We start from the raw sequence: 18,724 nt of genomic DNA on the forward strand, positions 1-18,724 counted from the left end.
TTCCTAACAGCCGGCGGATATTCAGGCTACATTAACTTGCACCTTATCGTTTCTGAACACTCGTCGAGAAGCAACGGGCCTAATGCTGCTTTTGGAACTGGCCAAGCTAGCCCCCCGTTAAAGAAGCAATGGTAGTGGCCAACTCATCGCCCTCCATACTGATCGGAACAAGTTGTTATATTCGGCACTTGCTGTTTTCTGCAATGGAATAGTGACTTTAGATCTGAACCTCTCCGTCACTGCAATTTATTTATGCATTTTATTCTATAGCTGTCAGGGCCTGGAAGTAAATGTGAGGCGGACTTTGCTTCTGCAACCACCAGCTTTTGACAAGCTGTAAAAACGTCAGATTCCTCCCGTGTGTATCACTCTCTGGTGCAACACACGAAAGGTGTTATCCTTCAGCATCTTTCCGTTTGTGGTACTGCGTCTGACTGCAGGATTAATACTGTAAATGTCATTTCTGTCTACCTTGCCGTGTAGAATTCATTTATTTTCACAATTTCTGTTTAGGATTGAGAATCGTGTATTTCATTATGTCCTGTTGCTATCTGTGTACTGTGATCGAGATATTTTTGCACGAAGCAGTTATCTTGTATTTCAGGTGAATTTAATTGTACTTCTGTGTATCGCTCAGTATCTGTTATGTACTCAAGAGTGGGATTAATTGTATTTCCTGGTGCAATCAGTGAGAGTGAATTGCATCTGAATCTGTCAATATCTCGAAATAAATGTGAGGTTCAAATTGATACTGATTGATTCAACAACCTTGAGTGAGAGTTGTTTTGTGATAGTCAATCTGTGGCAGGTTATATGACTGTGGGTTTCCTATGTGTATTTTTGACTTTTTTGTGGTGTGTCTGTGTGTGTGTTTGTGTGGGTGCGTGTTTGTGTGTGTGACTCTATCTCTGCATTTAATTTTCTGCTACTCTGTTGAGGTTGGATTCATGCTTTGTTTGTCCTTGCTATGCCTGTGTTTAATTTTTGTGTGCGTGTGTTTGTGTATGTATGCAAGAGATATTGTGCGCAAGTGCATTTATGTCTGTGTGTTTGTGTGTGTGTGTTTGCTTTGCGTGTTTGTTAGTGCCTGAGTCTGCGAGTGTGGGAGTGTTTGTGTGGGAGTGTGCAGGGCTAATTTCACATTTGTCTTCGTCCGTTACAGGATGTAGTTTTGGAATTCATTTACATGAAATTTAAGTGTCAACCCTGTGACCGTCAGCTGTGTTGGAATTAATTCCCTATATCTGTTATTGTACTGATTGTGTATCTCAAATTTGAGCGCTGAGTATATGACTCCATTATTGTACATTTGTAGGTTTCTTCTGTACTAAATATGTATCCCATGTTTGTGAAATCTATTTCTTCAATGCGTTAATCTATTGCTGTTTCCCGACTCTTTGCAGATTTAGACATGAAGCTTGGCATTTATCAAAGACAGGTTTTATTCAGTTGTTTTGTTTGAACTAAGCTATAGCATTCAGACTGCAACTAGGCAAAAGTCTTTGTGAACGATAATGACACGCTTGAACTTACATGCTGTGTATGTCATATCTGATTGATTCAGTTTGTAACGATCTTCCGTTATGAATCATAGTGAGTATATTGACCTGGAACGTGTCGTTTATCCATGCTCTATGACTTACAATTACACTTTATCCTTGTTTCAGATATAGCATACGTTCTTTGGAGGGGAATTGAACGTGTTGCACTGTGGGAACCGAGGGACCATTCTTAGTTTTAATTTTGTACATTTCAGTTAGTTGCTCTATCTGTAGCTAAAACTACCCTCTTCTGAAATGAACGAGCTGCCTTTTAACCTGATAATGTTTGTGATTTTGGACTAGGATTGATGGACCTACCAATCTGTGGTGCTCAGTGAGAGTGAATTGGGGAGAAATATTTTCTCCCCCCTGTTGTATTTGACTGTTGCATTGTACATGTCTATCTGAAAGTTGAGATCAATGTGAATCTGATTCCTGCTCTCAGTGACGGTGGAACTGCTGTTCTGTCTGTGCTTTTTGAATAATAATGTACCTATGTCCATTCGAAGCAGAGGGCTGCATAACTATTTTAGCTGGGGAATCAGTATACCCTCAGGAGGAATGGTGGTGCGCTCAGAGCTGATTGGTCAATTGTATTATAGCTCATAATATTCTTCATATTACCAATCAGATTTGTGCCTGACTCACCAATGCGGGCAAGCAACATATGAAGTTGGAAGTTAAGGGCGCCAAGTCATCAGTTAAACAAACGATTTTATATTTCAAATTGAAAACAACCGCCAAAAAAAGTAATCGAAGGAAATATCGCACAGAAATCGTCTTAGCTAAACAAAGGAAAAATCCTATACAAATCGTTCTAATGCTTAACGTTAAAGCAGTTCTGTTACAGAATGTTAGAAGTTTTCTCGCACTCTTTTCCTCACCTACAGTTTACCCGAAACTGTCAGTTTCTGCTTTTGCCTTTGGACAAGAAGACAATAAAGGCGCCAATTTTCCGGAATCAAACAATTTGTTTTATACATTTTCGTGAGTGTCAAGAGCGGAGTGCATATTTTTTGGCGTAAATCTGCCAGTATTGAAACTGAGGCTTGCTATACCGCCAGGGCTTATACGGACTGAATTGATCAAATCAACTTTTATAATGCTGCGGAGGGATAGCATATTTGAGGGATGAAAGATAGGCTCTGCTTGATTACATTTATGCAACAAGGCAGGGTCTATTCTGAAGCAGTAAGCTTACGTTGTATTCACAGTTTTGGTGCCCTCGCTTGAGGAAGGATGTAGTTGCACTGGAGGCGGTTTGGAGGAGGTTCACTAGATTGATTCCAGAGATGCAAGGCCAATCTAATGAGGAATTAGCAGTTTAGGCCGAAAGTTGCCGAATTTGGAAGGATGAGAGGAGATCTAATTGCGGTATTTAAGATGCTAAAGGGGATAGACAAAGTAGACATAGAGCGAATGTTTCCCCAAGTGGAGCATTCTAGAAGGAAAGGCCATAGTTTTAGTTTAAGGGGTGGTAGATTTAAATCAGAGATTAGGAGGAATTACTCTTCTCAAAGGGTCATGAATGTGTGGAACTAATTACCTCAGAGTGCAGTGGATGCTGGGTCGCTGAATAAATTAAAGGAGGAGATAGACATATTTTAATTAGGAAAACATTGAAAGGTTAGGTGGAGAGGGCTGGAAATTGGAGTTGTGGCCAAAATGATATGAGCCATGATCGTAATGAATGGGCGGCAGGATCAGGTGTTTAATTGCCTACTCCTGCTCCTAATTTGTTTGTTTTTATGTATTCCAGACAAAAAATAACAATGACAATTCTCCGCCGGCTATGTGATTCTGGGATTAAGCCTACCCATCATTATTTGGTATTGAAATGTAGCTTTCATTCACTGACACTCCATGGTCAATAATATTGAGTTTTTCTTCCTAAATTGAAATCACCGAAATATGTTTCTGTTTTTGTTTTTATCTCTGCATCATTCAGTTTTAAGTCAGCGTCGATTTTACCTGGTGCATGTCAATCCCTGGACATTATGTTATGTATCAGTCGACATATGTTGCTGCTAACATCCGAGTATGTTTCTATTGTCATTTTATTCTACACATTAACTGTTAGATCCTGCTATGGGTGTATGGAATACCTGTCTCTTCATGATATATAAATGTGAACTTTAATCTGTAATGGCTATTATTCCAACAACAAAAAATAGGGAAAAACAAGGAATGACAGACCGATTGTCTATTATGTCATAACAGGACACTTAGACAATATCAACAAAATTGGATAAAGGCAGCACGCATTTATGAAAGGAAATCATGTTGGCCAAACCTATTGGAGCTTTTCTGGAGAGGTAACAAGCAAAATCGACAAGGGAAAAACAAATGATGTGGTGCATTTGGATTTTCAGAAAGCTGTTGATAAAGAGGTTAGTGTACTACATTGAAGTGCATTGGATGGGGTAATATATGGGCATGGATTGAGAAAAGAGTAGCAAATAGGAAACAGAGAGCAGGAATAAATCAGTCTTTTTGAGAATGGCAGGAAGTGACAAGTGATGTAGCGAAGAGATCAGTGCCTGGGCCACAATATTCAGAATAAACAACAATTATTTTGATGAAAGAACCAAAGGTAATATTTCTAAGATTGCTGATGACATAAAGCTAGGAGGGATGGTGAGAGAGAGGAGGAAATTAAGAGTGTTCATGGAGATTGAGAGAAGATGAGAGTGGACAAAAACAGGGCAGACTCTGTAAAGTGTGGATAAATATGAATTTATCCACTTTAGCACATAAAATAGAATGGCAGAGTTTACTTAAATAGTGATAAATTGGGCAATTCTGATATACAGGGTTACCTCCGTGTGGCAAATGATCACCAGGCAGATTCATGGGCTGGAAGGGTTGTTGCATGAGGAGAAATTGGACAGTTTTGATATGTATTCACTGAAGTTTTGTAGAATGAAAGGGGGACATAGTTAAAATACTGACAGGGCTGAACAGACCTGATGCAGGGATGATGTTTCTTCTGACTGGGAAGTATAGAACAAGTGTTCATAATCTCAGGATAGGGGGTAGGCCATTTAGGACTGTGATGAGCAGAAATTTCTTCACTCGGAGGGTGGTGAACATGTGATCGAGCTGCATTCATTTTGTTACCTCCAGTATCTTGTATTATTGGTGAATGAATATATTTTCCCCTCTGTGTATCACTCACTATTTGTGATTTTTGCATGAGTTGGATGAACTCTATATCTAATATGTTATTGCATTTGCGACAAATGTGGGATTTCATTTGAATGTCTCAACATCTGGAATTAGATGTGAAGTTCAAGTAGTTGTTCATATAGTCAATCTGTTTCTGGGATTCTGAATGTGACTGCGACTCAGTACTGGTCAGGTTCTGGTAAGTGATTGCTGGTGTTGGCCTTTCGATGTGAATGTCTAGTTGTTTTACGTTCTAGCACTTCCTGACTTGTAACTGAACCTTTTTTTTCTCACTCTCTCCATCAGTTTTGTGGCAAGTGAATGTGAGTTCTATTCTTTATCTCTCAATAACTGCATTGTGAGTGTGGGTCATTCTTGCAATTGCCAGTTGTAGATATGTGTCTGGAGTGCAAAGGAATTGGTTTAATTCTGTAAATCTCTGTCTTGTTGATGTGTTGTTGATTTTACATTATAACTCTCGGTCTCTTTTATGAGAATAAATATTATTGTGTTTTTTGGCAGTCTCTGCTATGTGAGTGGTGTTAGTTTATTCCCTACTCTTGTCAATATGTATTTGGTGAGTTAAGGTTTAATATCTTCTTGTTTTCTCAAATGTATTTACATGAATATCTCCAATTTTCCTGTATAGACTGTGTATTTTAATTTTCCGCCAGTCAGCTTCTAGTATTTGAGCGTGATTTCACTCGATATCTTTCTGTCTCTTGCATGTGTGCCTTGGTGAAACATATTTTATATCTGTCAGTGTCTGGTGCATTTATTATTTAAATGTCAGCCATCTTTCAGTGAATATGACTTTTATTTTTGTGTCTTTTTAGTGATTTTACTTTTATATATTTTTGTAAATTAGGTAACTGGTCCAGAATCTTAACCTGCAGCTAATCAGTTGTGTCTCACTACCTTGTTAGATTTAACTAAGTGGCAAAAGTTTACTTGCAATGTTTATGTTCCTGCAAATTTGCAGCTGTGTATGTGTATGAGTAATATCTGCTCCTTAACTACCAGCACAGCATTTAATTGTTTAAATACTGTCCAAGTTCCATGTATGTACTCACATATGCTGTGTGTGTGTGTGTGTGTGTGTATGTGTGTGTGTGCATGTGTGTTTGATTGACATTCATGAAATTTTAGCAATTCCATTTCTGTGTTGCAGTGTTTTTATGTGCTTGTGTATGTGTGAGGGTTTGTGTCTGTAGGTGTGAATGTTTGTGAATATCTGCGTGACTGTGTGTGGGAATGAAAGTGTAAGTTTTTTTACTGTGTGCATGTGTGTGTTTGTGAGAGTGAGTGTGAGGTCCTGGGTGTGCCTGTGCTTAAGTTTCTGTGTGCGTGTGTTTGTGTATGAGTGCAAGAGATGGTGTGCGCATTTGTGTTCATGTATGTGTCCCTGTGTGTGTGTCTTTGCGTTGCATGTGTGTCTGTCTGTATTAGAGTATGATTCTGCGGGTTTGTGAGTGTTTGTGTGGGAGTGTGCAGGGCTAATTTCCCATTTGTCTTTCTCTGGTACAGAATGTAGTTTTGGGATTAATTTACATGAAATTTAAGTGTCTACCCTGTGACCGTCAGCTGTGTTGAAATTAATTCCCTATATCTCAGTTATTGTACTGATTGTGTATCTCATATTTATGCTCTGTGTATATGAATCCATTATTGTACAAGTGTAGATTTTGTCTTTACCTAACATGTATCCCATGTATGTTTGTGAAAACTATTTCTTCAATGCATTAATCTGTTACTGTTTCCCGGCTCTAATGCACATTTAAATATGAAACTTTGCATTTATCAAAAACAGGTTTCATTCATTGGTCTTGTGTGAACTAAGGTGTATCCTTCAGGCTGCTACTCCGCCAAAGTCTTTGTGAATGAGACGCTGGAACTCATGTTAAGTATGTCATATCTGTTTGAATCAGTTTGTAATGATCTTACTTTATGAATCACAGTGAGAATATTGACCTGGCATGTGTTGTATATTCATGCTGTATTCATTAAAATTGCACTTTCTCTTTATTTCTGAGATATTATGGAATCTTTGGAGGGGAATTACATGTTTTCCACTGTGAGCACCCAGGGTAGATTTTTAGGATTAATTTTGTTCATTTCAATCTGTAGCTAAGACTGCACTCTTCTAAAATTGATGAGCTGCCTTATAATCTGATAATGTTTGTGGTTTTGGACTGAGATTGCTGGACCTACCATTCTGCGGTGTTCAGTGAGTGTGAATTGGGGAAAAATATTCTGTCTCCCCACAATGTATTTGAAACTTGAGTTCAATGTGAATCTGATTCCTGCTCTCTGTGACAACAGAGCTGCTGTTCTGTTCTGACGCTTTGAGCAATAAATTTGCCTATGTCTATTCGAAGCAGAGGGCTGCATGATTATTTTAGATGAGGAATCAATACCTTGGCCCTGGTGCACAAGGGGAGGTGGTGGCTCAATGTTATATCATTATGAGATTGCAGGAGCGAGAGTATGTGTTTGTGTGTGTGTGTGGGTGCCTATATTTACCTGCCAGTCTATATTATTGGAGAAATTACTTACTTCTGCACTATTTATATTTTGCTTTGTGAATGTGGGCTCACACTGTATCTTCCACTTTTTAACATCTTACTATGGGTTTATTTGTTTCCTGCTTGTGCATGGGGATTTCAAAATGCACCTAGTTATTTGCAGCTGTGACATTGTGTGTTTTATTTGTATAAATGTTGTAATTGATTCTGGGTTTTTATTCTTGATCTTTTCCTCTCTGTAATACACTTGTGGCTATCATTCTATGCCTGAATTGTGAGGATGCATCTGACATTCATTGCTTCTGACATGTAATGCATACTTTACTCATTGCCTCTCAGTTAAAGGTATGTGGATGTCCAGATTTTATTCTGTATGTACAATGCTGTGATATATCAGTGTGATTCATTTTCCTATTGTTTATGTCAGGATCAGAAATGTGACAATGGAAAAAATTTGCTGAAACTCAGGTTATTTTAAATGAGTGAGAACTTATTCATTTGCTGCCAATCCCTGGTATGAGAAGGTGTGGATTAATCTAAGCCTATTTTCTTGAATGTGAGTAATGTCTTTTCCGGTGGTCTGCTTGCATCTTATAGCTCTTTGTAGATTTTGCTGTGAACATGTCAGCCTGTGTTACTTGAGTGTGACGTTCACATTGCAGCTTTAAATTTAGTGTGTGAGCATGGACCTCCCCCCACCTTAACAGCCCCCCACACCAGCCCTGGCTGTAACACTTGGTCTTTGGTGCAGGCTGTTATGTTTTAATCAGCAACTTACAGATTTTGGTGCATTTTCCCATTTGATTTTACTGTAGCTTTGAACATTCTTCCTATTTTGAAAAGTCAGTGATGGAAAAATTGATTTCCTTCTTCACCTCTCTATCTCCGGTATGTTTCTGTAGTTTCACAATGTCAATATCTGCTTTGTGAGTTAAGGTTTCAACTTTCCTGTTTGTAGAGATCTGTCAATATAACTAATCTGAGAATATTGCTCTGGCATGTGATGTTTATGCGCATCTCTATTAATGAATATGTACTTTATCATTAACTGGGGATGTGATGGCGAAGTTGTATTTACATTGAGCTAGTAATCTGGAGACCCAGTGTAATGTTCTGTGTTCGAACACTGCCACGGGAGGTCGTGGAATTTGAAATCAATAAAAATATGAATTGAATTAATGATCACCATGAAACCATTGTCAATTGTGTTAAAAACACTTCTGGCTCATTAATATGCTTTAGAGAAGGAAATTTGCCATCCTTGTACATGTGACTCTAGACCCACACTTAAATGCCCTCTGAAATGGCCTAGCTAGCCACTCAGTTGTAACAAACAGCTACAAAGAGGCAATTGACAATGTTAGTCTTAGCCCTGTCGACCCTGAAGGACAAGAGCAGCAGATAGATGAAAATACCATCACCTGGAAGTTCCCCTTCAGGGCACTCACCATTCTGACTTGGAAATATGCTGCCATTGTTGTGTCAAATTCCTGGAAATCACTGCCCCACAGAACTGTGGGTGTAGCTACACAACAGGGACTGCAAAGTTTCAAGAAAGCAGCTCTTCACCACCTTCTCAAGTGCAACTAAATGCAGGCCCAGGAAGGCTCAGGAATGAATAAAATAAAGGTAAAATATTGTATGAAATCTTTGATATTAAATGTATTGTGTTGCTTTATGAATGCTGGGTACATTCAGGGACTAAATCTGTAAATTTCAATCATCTTTATTACATGAAACGTAAATTGCAGCCAATGTTCCACTCTTGTGACATGCATGGAATAAACTTCAATCTGATTATGCCTGTGAGTTTGGACTGAAATTGGTGGACCTGCCATTCAGAGGTACTGAGTAGGAGTGTATTGTGATTATTCCAACCATCTCCCCAACCCCCACTCCCCTCTGAGTGTTTGACTATTGAATTAACACATGTATCTGGTATGACATCAATTTGACTCTGACTATTTCTGTTCATGGTGATGGTGGAAATGATGTTCTGTCTGTATCTCTGCAATCTGTGAGTAATATCATACCTGCTGTCAGTCAGAAGGAGGCGCCTGCACTTTTAATTTGGCTGGGAGAATCATCAGCTTGAAACTGATTCCTTCATGTATTTGCCTAGAGGAAGAAATATATCTCTTGTAACTCAAGATCAGCAGAGATTTTGAAAGATCAATTAAAACTGTTAACTGATAATCAATTTTTATAATGCTCTGCAAATCATAAAGAACAATAAAATAATACAATGTCTGATCCCAATTCAGCACCCTGCTGCGGTACTTTTCCAACAATTGAGTGACATTCAGAAACAATCCTGACCTGTCCTGCTCCAAGGATGTCACTACCCGAGGGGACAGAGACATTGATGCAGGTCAGCTTTCAATCTCCAGCTCCCATTGTAAGGGCCGTCAATTGAAACCAACAGCGGCTGCTACAATGTTTCTATAACACTTATCACTTGAAAAGCTGGTGCCTGCGATAGATGATCTTTACATGATTGTTCCCCATCCTCGCTGTCCGCCTGTTTCCACTGTTCACCTTCCAAATGCGAACAAGTTGCATGAATCAGCAGCTAAACTTGGAATATGTGTTACAGGTTTGAGGGGAGAAAAATCCCAAAGTTTTCGTTTGCAGCTTCCTCAGGTTGTGTCTCCCTCAGCAGGGTCACACACAGCCCCAGAAAGGCCTCTCCCCGTCCACCCGCTCACTCCAAGCTCCGGAACTGTTCCCGCTTCGCTCCGCCACTTAAAAACAGCCCCCGGTTCTCCCTGAACTGACCCCGTGTCAATGTTGATTTCTGTGTCTCCACGGACAAACCGGAGCACAGCTGGAATCAGAACGCTGTTTACTCGCTTACCTGGGCACTAATATTTGTATTTCTATCTCTTTGAAACAAAGGTCTCCCTCTCACTGAGTGAAAAGCTTTCAATGGCAGAGTCCGGGAGAAGGAAGGCGCATGCGCTCTTCTAGTCATATCTGAGAAACTGAAGGCCGCCACAGCAATGCGCATGCGCCTCAAGGGAATGGACGTCACAGTACAAACGACATTTGCTCCTCCCCTCGGGCAATGTTCTCCAGCTTGAGCATCACAATTGGGGCTGAGGGCAATGTGCAGAGTTTTAGGCTGGTGGTCGATACTTGTATGAAGTTCAAAATGATATCGTTCCCTGCAGCATCTTTGCTGTTCATTCAGCGGTTTAGGAAATCAATCCGACCAGTGAATCTATGTCAGAAACAAAATTACCTGGAAAAACTCAGTAGGTCTGTCTGCATCTGTGCAGAGAAAGATTGTCTTTCAGCCCCACAGATGCTGCCAGACCTGCTGAGTTCTCCATTGCTTTTTGTTTTTGTTTCAGACTTCCGGAACCGCATTATTTTTCCCTTATCGCAATGCAACTACGTGATCGCTGTAGCCGCGCAGAGGTTCATATCTGATGGCAACATAACCCATTTTGATATAACCAGATTGAAACTGTCAATCACTGCGCGTCATATCAAACAATTTGAGACGATATTTTCCAGAGAGCTCCAGAGGTTTTGGAACATTACATTTCGGATAGTATTCACCTCACCCTCTGGCACTTTCCTGTTTGTGTGACAGAAATGTGTCTGCTTCTGGCCCAGTATTAGTGGGAGCTGAATCGCGTCATCTCTAAACGCTGGGGGTCTGTCAGCTTTCAATTAGTTTTACCGATCAGGTTCAGAAACTTCGATGTTTCAAAAGGAAAACCTGTCAATCTTCTAAGTTCCAATGATTATAATTCATCTTGCTCAATATTCGCTCATCAGTCAACAATATCATTCCAGGAATCTACTCCTGAACATTTACTGATCTATTCATTGGTTCCAGCAGATATTTGCAACACAATTATTAATTGTGATGTGCGCATATTCTATTGTAACGCTGATAATATGTCTGCCTCTATCCGATGATAGATATTAGAACCAATCGATCCTATCTTGTCACATGGTAGGAACTGAGAGACTGCTCTCTCTTTCTCTCTCTCTCTCTCTCTCTCGCCGAATGAAAGTGCAAAATAGGACATTGGGCCCATCGAATTTGAACGGACACGTGAGGAACAGCTGACCTACCTACCTAATCCCATTTACCAACCCCTGACCACTTGAATGTTTTGAGGTGCCAAGGGGTCATCCAGGTACTTTTTAAGGGATGTGAGGCAACCCGCCTCCACCACCCTCCCAGGCAGCACATTCCAGACATCACCACCATCTGGGTAAAAAAGTTTTTCCTCACATCCTCCCTAAACATCCTGCTCCTCACCTTGAATTTATGCCCCCTTGTGACTGACCCTTCGTCTAAGGGAGACAGCTGCTTACTATGCACCCTGCCCAAGCCCATCATAATCTTGTACCCCTCGGCCAGGTCTCCCCTCAGTCTTCTCTGCTCCAACGGAAACAACCCAAGTCCATCCGACTTCTCTTAATAACTTAATAACTTTCATCCAAGGCAACATCTTGGTGAATCTCCTCTGCAACCCCTCCAGCACAATCACTTCCTTCATATACTGTGGCAACCAGAACTGCACACAGTACTGCAGCTGTGGCCTCAATAAGATTCTATACAACTCCAACCTGATCTCCCTTTTTTTTAAATCTATGTCTCAATTGTTAAATGCAAGTGTCCCATACGCCTTTTTCACCAACCCACTAATATACCCCTCCGCCTTCAGAGATCTATAGACACACACAGCAAGGGCCCTTTGTTCCTTAGAACTTCCAAGTGTCATGCCGTTCATTGATTATTTCATTGTCAAATTACTCCTTCCAAAGTATATCACCTCACACTTTTCAGGGTTAAATACCATCGGCCACTTATCTGCCCATTTTACCATCCCGTCTATATCTTCCTGTAGCTCAAGAAACTCAACCTCACTGTTAAACACCCGGGCCCATCATTGTGCCATTTGCATACTTACTATCTCACCCCCCACATGGTCATCTATGTCATTTATATAATTGACATATAATAGCGGGACGAGCAAAGAACCCTCTCGTACTCCACTGGACACTGGTTTCCAGTCACTAAATAATCCTTCTGTCATCACCCTCCGCCTCATACAACTAAGCAAATTTTGAATCCACCTTAGCAAATTACTCTGTATCCCATGAGCATTTGCCTCCTTTACAAATCTCCCATATGGGGCATTGTCAAAGGCTTTGCTGAAATCCATATAAACTACAACAAATGCACTACGCTCATCTGCACCCCTGCTCGAAAAAATCAGTCAACTTTGTTAGGCATGACCTCCCTCTGACAAAGACATGCCGACTATCCGTAATCAAACCTTTCCTCTCCAAGTGCAGATAGATATGCTCCTTCAGAACTTTCTCCAATAGATTCGCTACAACTGAGATGAGACTCACTGGCTCTTCTCCATTCCTCTAAAACCTCACCCGTGGCCAGGGAGGAACTAAAAATTTCACCAGAGCCCCAGCGATCTCGTCCCTTGCCTCCCTCAGTAGTCTGGGACATAAATCATGAAGACTTGAATATTTGTCCACGTTTAAGCCTGCCAACACCTCCAATACCTTATATCAACTTGCTTAAGAACCTTGCAGTCTCTCTCCACGAGTTCAGTAACTTCATCCTCATTCCCTTGTGTGAAAATGGACGTGAAGTATTCATTCCACGCTCTAGTGATGCCCTTTGGCTCCACCCACAGATTGCTCCCTTGGTCCCTTATGGGCCACATTCTCTCCCTGGTTTATCTCTTCCCATAGATATACTTATCCAATAAAGTGAGATTTTACCTACTTGTACAGCCAGAGCTTTCTTATATCGCCTCCTTGCTCTCCAAATTGCTTTATTAAGATCTATCCTGCACTGTCTGTATTCTACTATTGCCTCTGCTGATTTGCTTCCCTTGTACCTACTAAAAGCATCGCTTTTCCTTCTCATCATAACCTGAATATCTCTGGTCATCCATGGTTCTCTGAGCTTGTTATTACTTCCTATCACCTAGAGGGAATATCTTGAGCCTTTAATCTCACCATTTCCTTTTCAAACCATCCCACCCCCCACAATGTTCCTCTGTATAATTCCCCACAAGTAGTTTTACCGATCAGGTTCAGAATATTTGGTGTTCCAAAAAGAAAACTTCTCAATCTTCTAAGTTCCAATGATTCTAATTCAATTGCTCAAGATTCCCTCATCAGTCAATAATATCAGTCCAGGAATCTACTCATGAACATTCTCTGAACTATTTCAAGGGAAATATATCCCTCTCTGGTTCCGCGGTTATTTGCTACACAATTATTAATTGTGACGTGTGCATGTTCTAATGAGACGCTGTTAAAGTGTCTGGCTCAATCCAATGATCGATATGAGGACCAATCGATGTTATGTTGACACATGGTAGGAACAGAGAGACTGCTCTCTCTCTCTCGCTCTCTCTCATACACACACAGAATCACAGAATCATAGTGCAAAGATGTTCTTCGGCTCACCGAGTCTGCACCAACAAGTGAGAAACACGTGACCTAATCCCATTTACCAGCACTTGGACCATTGAATGGTATGCCGTGCCAAATGCTCATCCAGGTACTTTTCAAAGAATGTGAGGCAACCTGAGTCCACCACCCTCCCAGGCAGTGAATTCCAGACCGTCACCAGTCTCTGGGTAAAAAAGGTTATTCCTCACATCTCCCATAAACCTCCTGCCTCTCACCTTGAACTTATGCCCCCTTGTGACTCACCCTTCAACTAAAGGGAACATGCACCCTTTCCATTCCCCTCATAATCTTGTACATCTCGATCAGGTTGCCCCTCAGTCTTCTCTGCTCCATCGGAAGCAACTCAAATATATTCATACTCTCTATATAACTTAAATGTTTCATCCAAGGCAGCAGCCTGGTGAATCTCCACTGCACCCTCTACAGTGCAATCACATCCTTCATACACTGCAGCGAACAAAACTGCACGCAGTAGTCCAGCTGTGGCCTCACTAAGGTTCCATGCAACTCCAACATGACCTCCCTAATTTTTGTAATCTATGCCTCGATTGATAAAGGCAATTGTCCCATATGCCTTCTTCACCGCCCCACTAATGTGCCCCTCTGTCTTCAGAGGTCTATGGACACACAGGCCAACTTCCCTTTCTTCCTCAGCACTTCCTAATGCCATGCCATTCATTGAATGCTTCATTGTCATATAAGATCTTCGAAAGTGTTTCACCTCACACCTTTCAGGGTTAAATTCCATCTGCCACTTATCTGTCTATTTGACCATCCCATCTATATCTTCCTGTAGACCAAGACACTCAACATCAAAGTTAACCACGCAGCCAATTGTTGTGTCATATGCAAACCTACTAATCCTACCACCCAGATAGTCATTTATGTCATTTATATAAATGACAAATAGGGGACAGTGAAGAGAACCCTGTGGTACCCCACTGGGCAATGTCTTCCTGTCACTAAAGCAGCCTTCTGTCATCACACTCGGCCTCTTACACATAAACCAATTTTGAATCCACCTTATCAAATTACCATGTATCCCATTGTGCATTTGCCTTCTTTAAAAGTCTCCCATGTGGGACCTTTTCAAAGGCTTTGCTGAAATCCATATAAACTACATCAACTACACAACCCTTATGTACACACCTGGACACTTCCTCAAAAAATGCAATCAAATTTGTAAGGTATGACCTCCGTCTGATGAAGCCATGCTGACTATTCCTCATCAAGTAGAAATAGATATTCTCCTTCAGAAATTTCTCCAATAGCATCCCTACAACTGACTTGAGACTCACTGGCCTTTATCGCCTTGGCTTATCTCTACAGCCCTTCTTAAATAGGTAAACTACAATAGTTGTTCTCCAGTTCTCTGGTACCTGCCCCGTGGCTGGAAAGGAATTAAAAGTTGGGGTCAGAGACCATGCGATCTCCTCCCTTGCGTTCAGCAGCGGTCTAGGTCACAAATCATCCGGACCTGGAAATTTGTCCAATTTTAAGCCTGCCAACGCCTCCAATATCTTGTTACTCCCTATATCAATTTACTTAAGAACCTCTCAGTCTCTCTCTCCGAGTTCGATAACTTCATCCTCATTCTCTTGTGTGAAGACAGATGTGAAGTATTCATTCAATGCTCTAGCAAAGTACTCTGGCTCCACCCATAGTTTGCTCCCTTGGTCCCATATGGGCCCTGCTCTTTCCCTGGTTATCCTCTTACCATTGATCTGCTTATAGAATAGCTTTGGATTTTCCCTACTTTTCCCAGCCAGAGCTTTCTCATATCCCCTCTTTGTTCTCTTAATTGCTTTCTTAAGCTCCACCCGGTACTGTCTTTAATCCGATAATGCCTCTGCTGATTTGCTTCCCTTGTACCTGCTAAAATCCTCCCTTTTCTTCTCATCATAACCTGAATATCTCTGTTTGTCCATTGTTCTCTGGGCTTGTTACTCCTTCCTATCACCCTAGAGGGAACATATTGAGCCTGTACCCTTCCCATTTTCTGTTTGAACACTCCCCACTGTTCCACTCTATATTTTCCCACATGTAACTGTTCCCAGCATACCTTGACCAGATCCTGCCTTATTTTACTAAAATCCACTTTCTCCCAGTCCAAAACATTTCCATACAATTTGTCGATTTCTTTGTCCATAACAAACTTAAACTTTACCATGCTGTGGTCGCTATCACTGAAATGCTAGCCCACCACCACCTCCGCCACCTGTCCAGATTCAGTCCCCTGAATTAGGTCCAGCACTGCACCATCCCTTGTTGGAATCTCGACATATTGACTTACAAAGTTCTCCTGTACATATTTCAAGAAAACAACTCCGTCAAACCCCTTTACACTATTTCTATCCCAATTAATCTTGGGAAAGTTGAAATCACTAAATATAATTACCCTTTATTATTGTTTTGACACACCACCCAAAGTTGCGCAGGTATTTGCTTCTCAATTTCCCGCTGAGTAACTGGGGTGCTATATTCAACACCTAATAATGTGGATGACCCATTTTAATCCTAAACTCCAGCCACAAAGCTTCATTAGATACATCCTCACTGCAGTAACTGACGCCTTAACAGCTAACAAAACGCATCTTGCTATCTGAACCCCTCCCCTGTCTCACCTGAAGATGCTATATCCCGGAATGTTGAGCTGCCAATCCTGCCCTTCCCTCAACCACATGCAGTGATGTCTACTATATTACAATTCCACCTCTCAATCGGCAACCTTAACTCATCTGTTTTACCTGCAACACCCCTGGCACTAAAGTAGAGGCCATCTAGCCTTGCCTTACTCCCCCGAAGCTTATTGCAGCTATACTTTCTGTGACTTTATTGTTTTACTGGATTATGATGTGTCCCTATTCTGCTAACACTCTGTGTTCCCTCCCCCTGCCGAATTTGTTTAAACTTGTCCAAAAGCACTAGCCTATCTGTGTGTGTCCCACTCTCTCCCTCTGTCTGCCTGTCTCTCCCACTCTCCATTTCTCTCTCACTCATGCTCCCTCTCTCTCAATTCAATGTTGCTCCTTTTCGGCCCCCCACCCCTCTCAACTTCTGGTGCTGTGAATGTTACTGACGCTGTGATCCGTCCTCCAATGATATGAGTGACCATCAGTGTTCTCTTCCCTCTCAGAAATTCAGCTCTGATATTTCATTTGATTATCTCTAATAAAAAAAAATCGAAGTGTGTTTTGAAAATCTCTGTCCCTGCCAGGAACGTGACTATCCGCGAGTGCATATTCATAAATAACTGGCCCGCTCTGGTTGTTGAGATTGGGGTACATTGCAAACTGTGAAATTGTGACCTGTCAGTTCAAGAGGAGCAACTTAACCAGAGAGATCTGGAGGGACCGGGAGCACATAATTTATATTGTCACCTGGAATAAACATCTTGATGTGAGCTATTCAGATAATTGCCTGAAATTACATGTGATTGGCTGTTCCACGGAATCAGCGAATCAGAGAGTCTCCGGGTCCCATGCTTCAGAGTTTTAAATGTTATTTTTTCTGAATTTAAAACCTACAGCAAAGTAACAGAAAGACGAGCAAAATTCGAAAAGGGGGGCAATTCTCTCCTGAGACCCATACATTAGATAGTAGTTTCAGCCTGTGGAGATGTAGATGTGAACGTTGTGTAACAGAGTTTTGGGAGTGGCGTGCTAGTCAGAGGAATGAAACTGTGTTTGTCTGTCCGTTCTGATCATGAGATTTCCGAGTCCCGCTTGCCTAAAGTAAAAATATTTTCCATTCAAAAATTCCCCCTATTCCCTAGCGTAACCCCAAAGTGAGATTTCAAGAGCATTTCTGTGTTGTTTTCTAGATTTCAGTCTAAAAGTAGAGGACATGTCTGCGATCAAGTGAAGGAGCCGCAGTAAATCGGGCATTAATCGAAATTGGAGTCCTCTGTTCGCGAAAAATATTTTCGACAGCAAACATTACAATGTCAGAGATAAGACGGATTTAGTCTGGGACACTGGAGAGCCGGGATTTCCATGGAATCGGGGAGTTTGTGATGAGAGAGAAACACAGAGAGGCAGCAGCAGCCTAGAGCTGACAGCAGCTTGTCTCCGCCCCGTCCGCTCGCTGCCTTTAAGTTGCTCATTGCCACCACCAGCGGCTTCATTTCTCACCCCGTTCACATTGACAGAGAGACTTTTTTGTGCAGAGTCCCGGAACATGACCGACACCGCATCCGCCGAAACGGCTCCTCCAGCCGCTCCCGCCGCCCAGGTCAAGACTCCCAAGAAGAAGAAGATATCGGCTCCCCGTAGCGGAGCAGCCGGTCCCAAGCTGGGCGAGCAGATCCTCAAGGTTGTGGCGGATTGCAGCGATCGCAAGGGGATGTCGCTGCCCGCCATCAAGAAGGCGCTGCGCGGCAAAGGGCTCGATGTGGATAAACTCGGCTCCCAGATCAAGCAAAGCATCAAGAGGAATGTGACGAATGGCTTCCTGGTTCAGGTCAAGGGCACGGGCGCCTCGGGATCCTTCAAAGTCCCTAAGAACACAGCCCCGGGGAAAGTGGGGAAGAAGGCGAAGGCAGCAGCTGGCAAGAAATCTCCAGTGAAGAAAGCGGCAGCCAAGAAGGTGACGGCAAAGAAAGCAGCGGCCAAGAAAACTCCAGTCAAGAAAGCAGCAGCCAAGAAATCCCCAGCGAAGAAAGCAGCAGCTAAGAAATCCCCAGCGAAGAAAGCAGCAGCCAAGAAAACAGCCAAGAAGGCGGCAACTCCAAAAAAGCCGGTGAAGAAAGCAGCCCCCAAGAAAAAGTCTCCTGCCAAGAAGGTGACGGCCGCCAAAAAAGTGGCGAAAGCGAGGGCCAAGCCCAAATCCAGATAAGCAAAGATAGGAAAAAAGGGAAAGGTCCCAAGCAAGTTGTAAACCTCTGAAACCCAAAGGCTCTTCTCAGAGCCACCCACATTTCACATGAAAGAGCTGATCCCCTGATCATTTGATTCCTGTCTCGGAGTTGGGAGACAGAAACTGCGAACGGAGCACACACAATGCACATGGAGCACA

The 18,724-nt window shown here is 41.9% G+C and overlaps 1 protein-coding gene and 1 long non-coding RNA gene across 2 annotated transcripts; one reads left to right on the forward strand and one right to left on the reverse strand.

The window, feature by feature from the left end:
* Positions 1-20: 20 nt before the first annotated feature.
* Positions 21-10,131, reverse strand: LOC121274904. Its single transcript, XR_005942322.1, has 3 exons — positions 10,092-10,131; positions 9,268-9,352; positions 21-198 (listed from the first exon to the last, which is right to left on the reverse strand). It is a non-coding gene; the product is annotated as an uncharacterized LOC121274904 (long non-coding RNA).
* A 7,756-nt stretch (positions 10,132-17,887) lies between these two features.
* Positions 17,888-18,544, forward strand: LOC121274911 (histone H1-like). The gene has a single exon (XM_041182292.1). The coding sequence runs from the start codon at positions 17,888-17,890 to the stop codon at positions 18,542-18,544; it is 657 nt and encodes a 218-aa protein (XP_041038226.1).
* The last annotated feature ends 180 nt before the right edge of the window (positions 18,545-18,724 follow it).

This window comes from Carcharodon carcharias (genome assembly GCF_017639515.1).
Source record: "Carcharodon carcharias isolate sCarCar2 chromosome 39 unlocalized genomic scaffold, sCarCar2.pri SUPER_39_unloc_1, whole genome shotgun sequence".
In the NCBI taxonomy this organism is placed as follows: Eukaryota; Metazoa; Chordata; class Chondrichthyes; order Lamniformes; family Lamnidae; genus Carcharodon; species Carcharodon carcharias.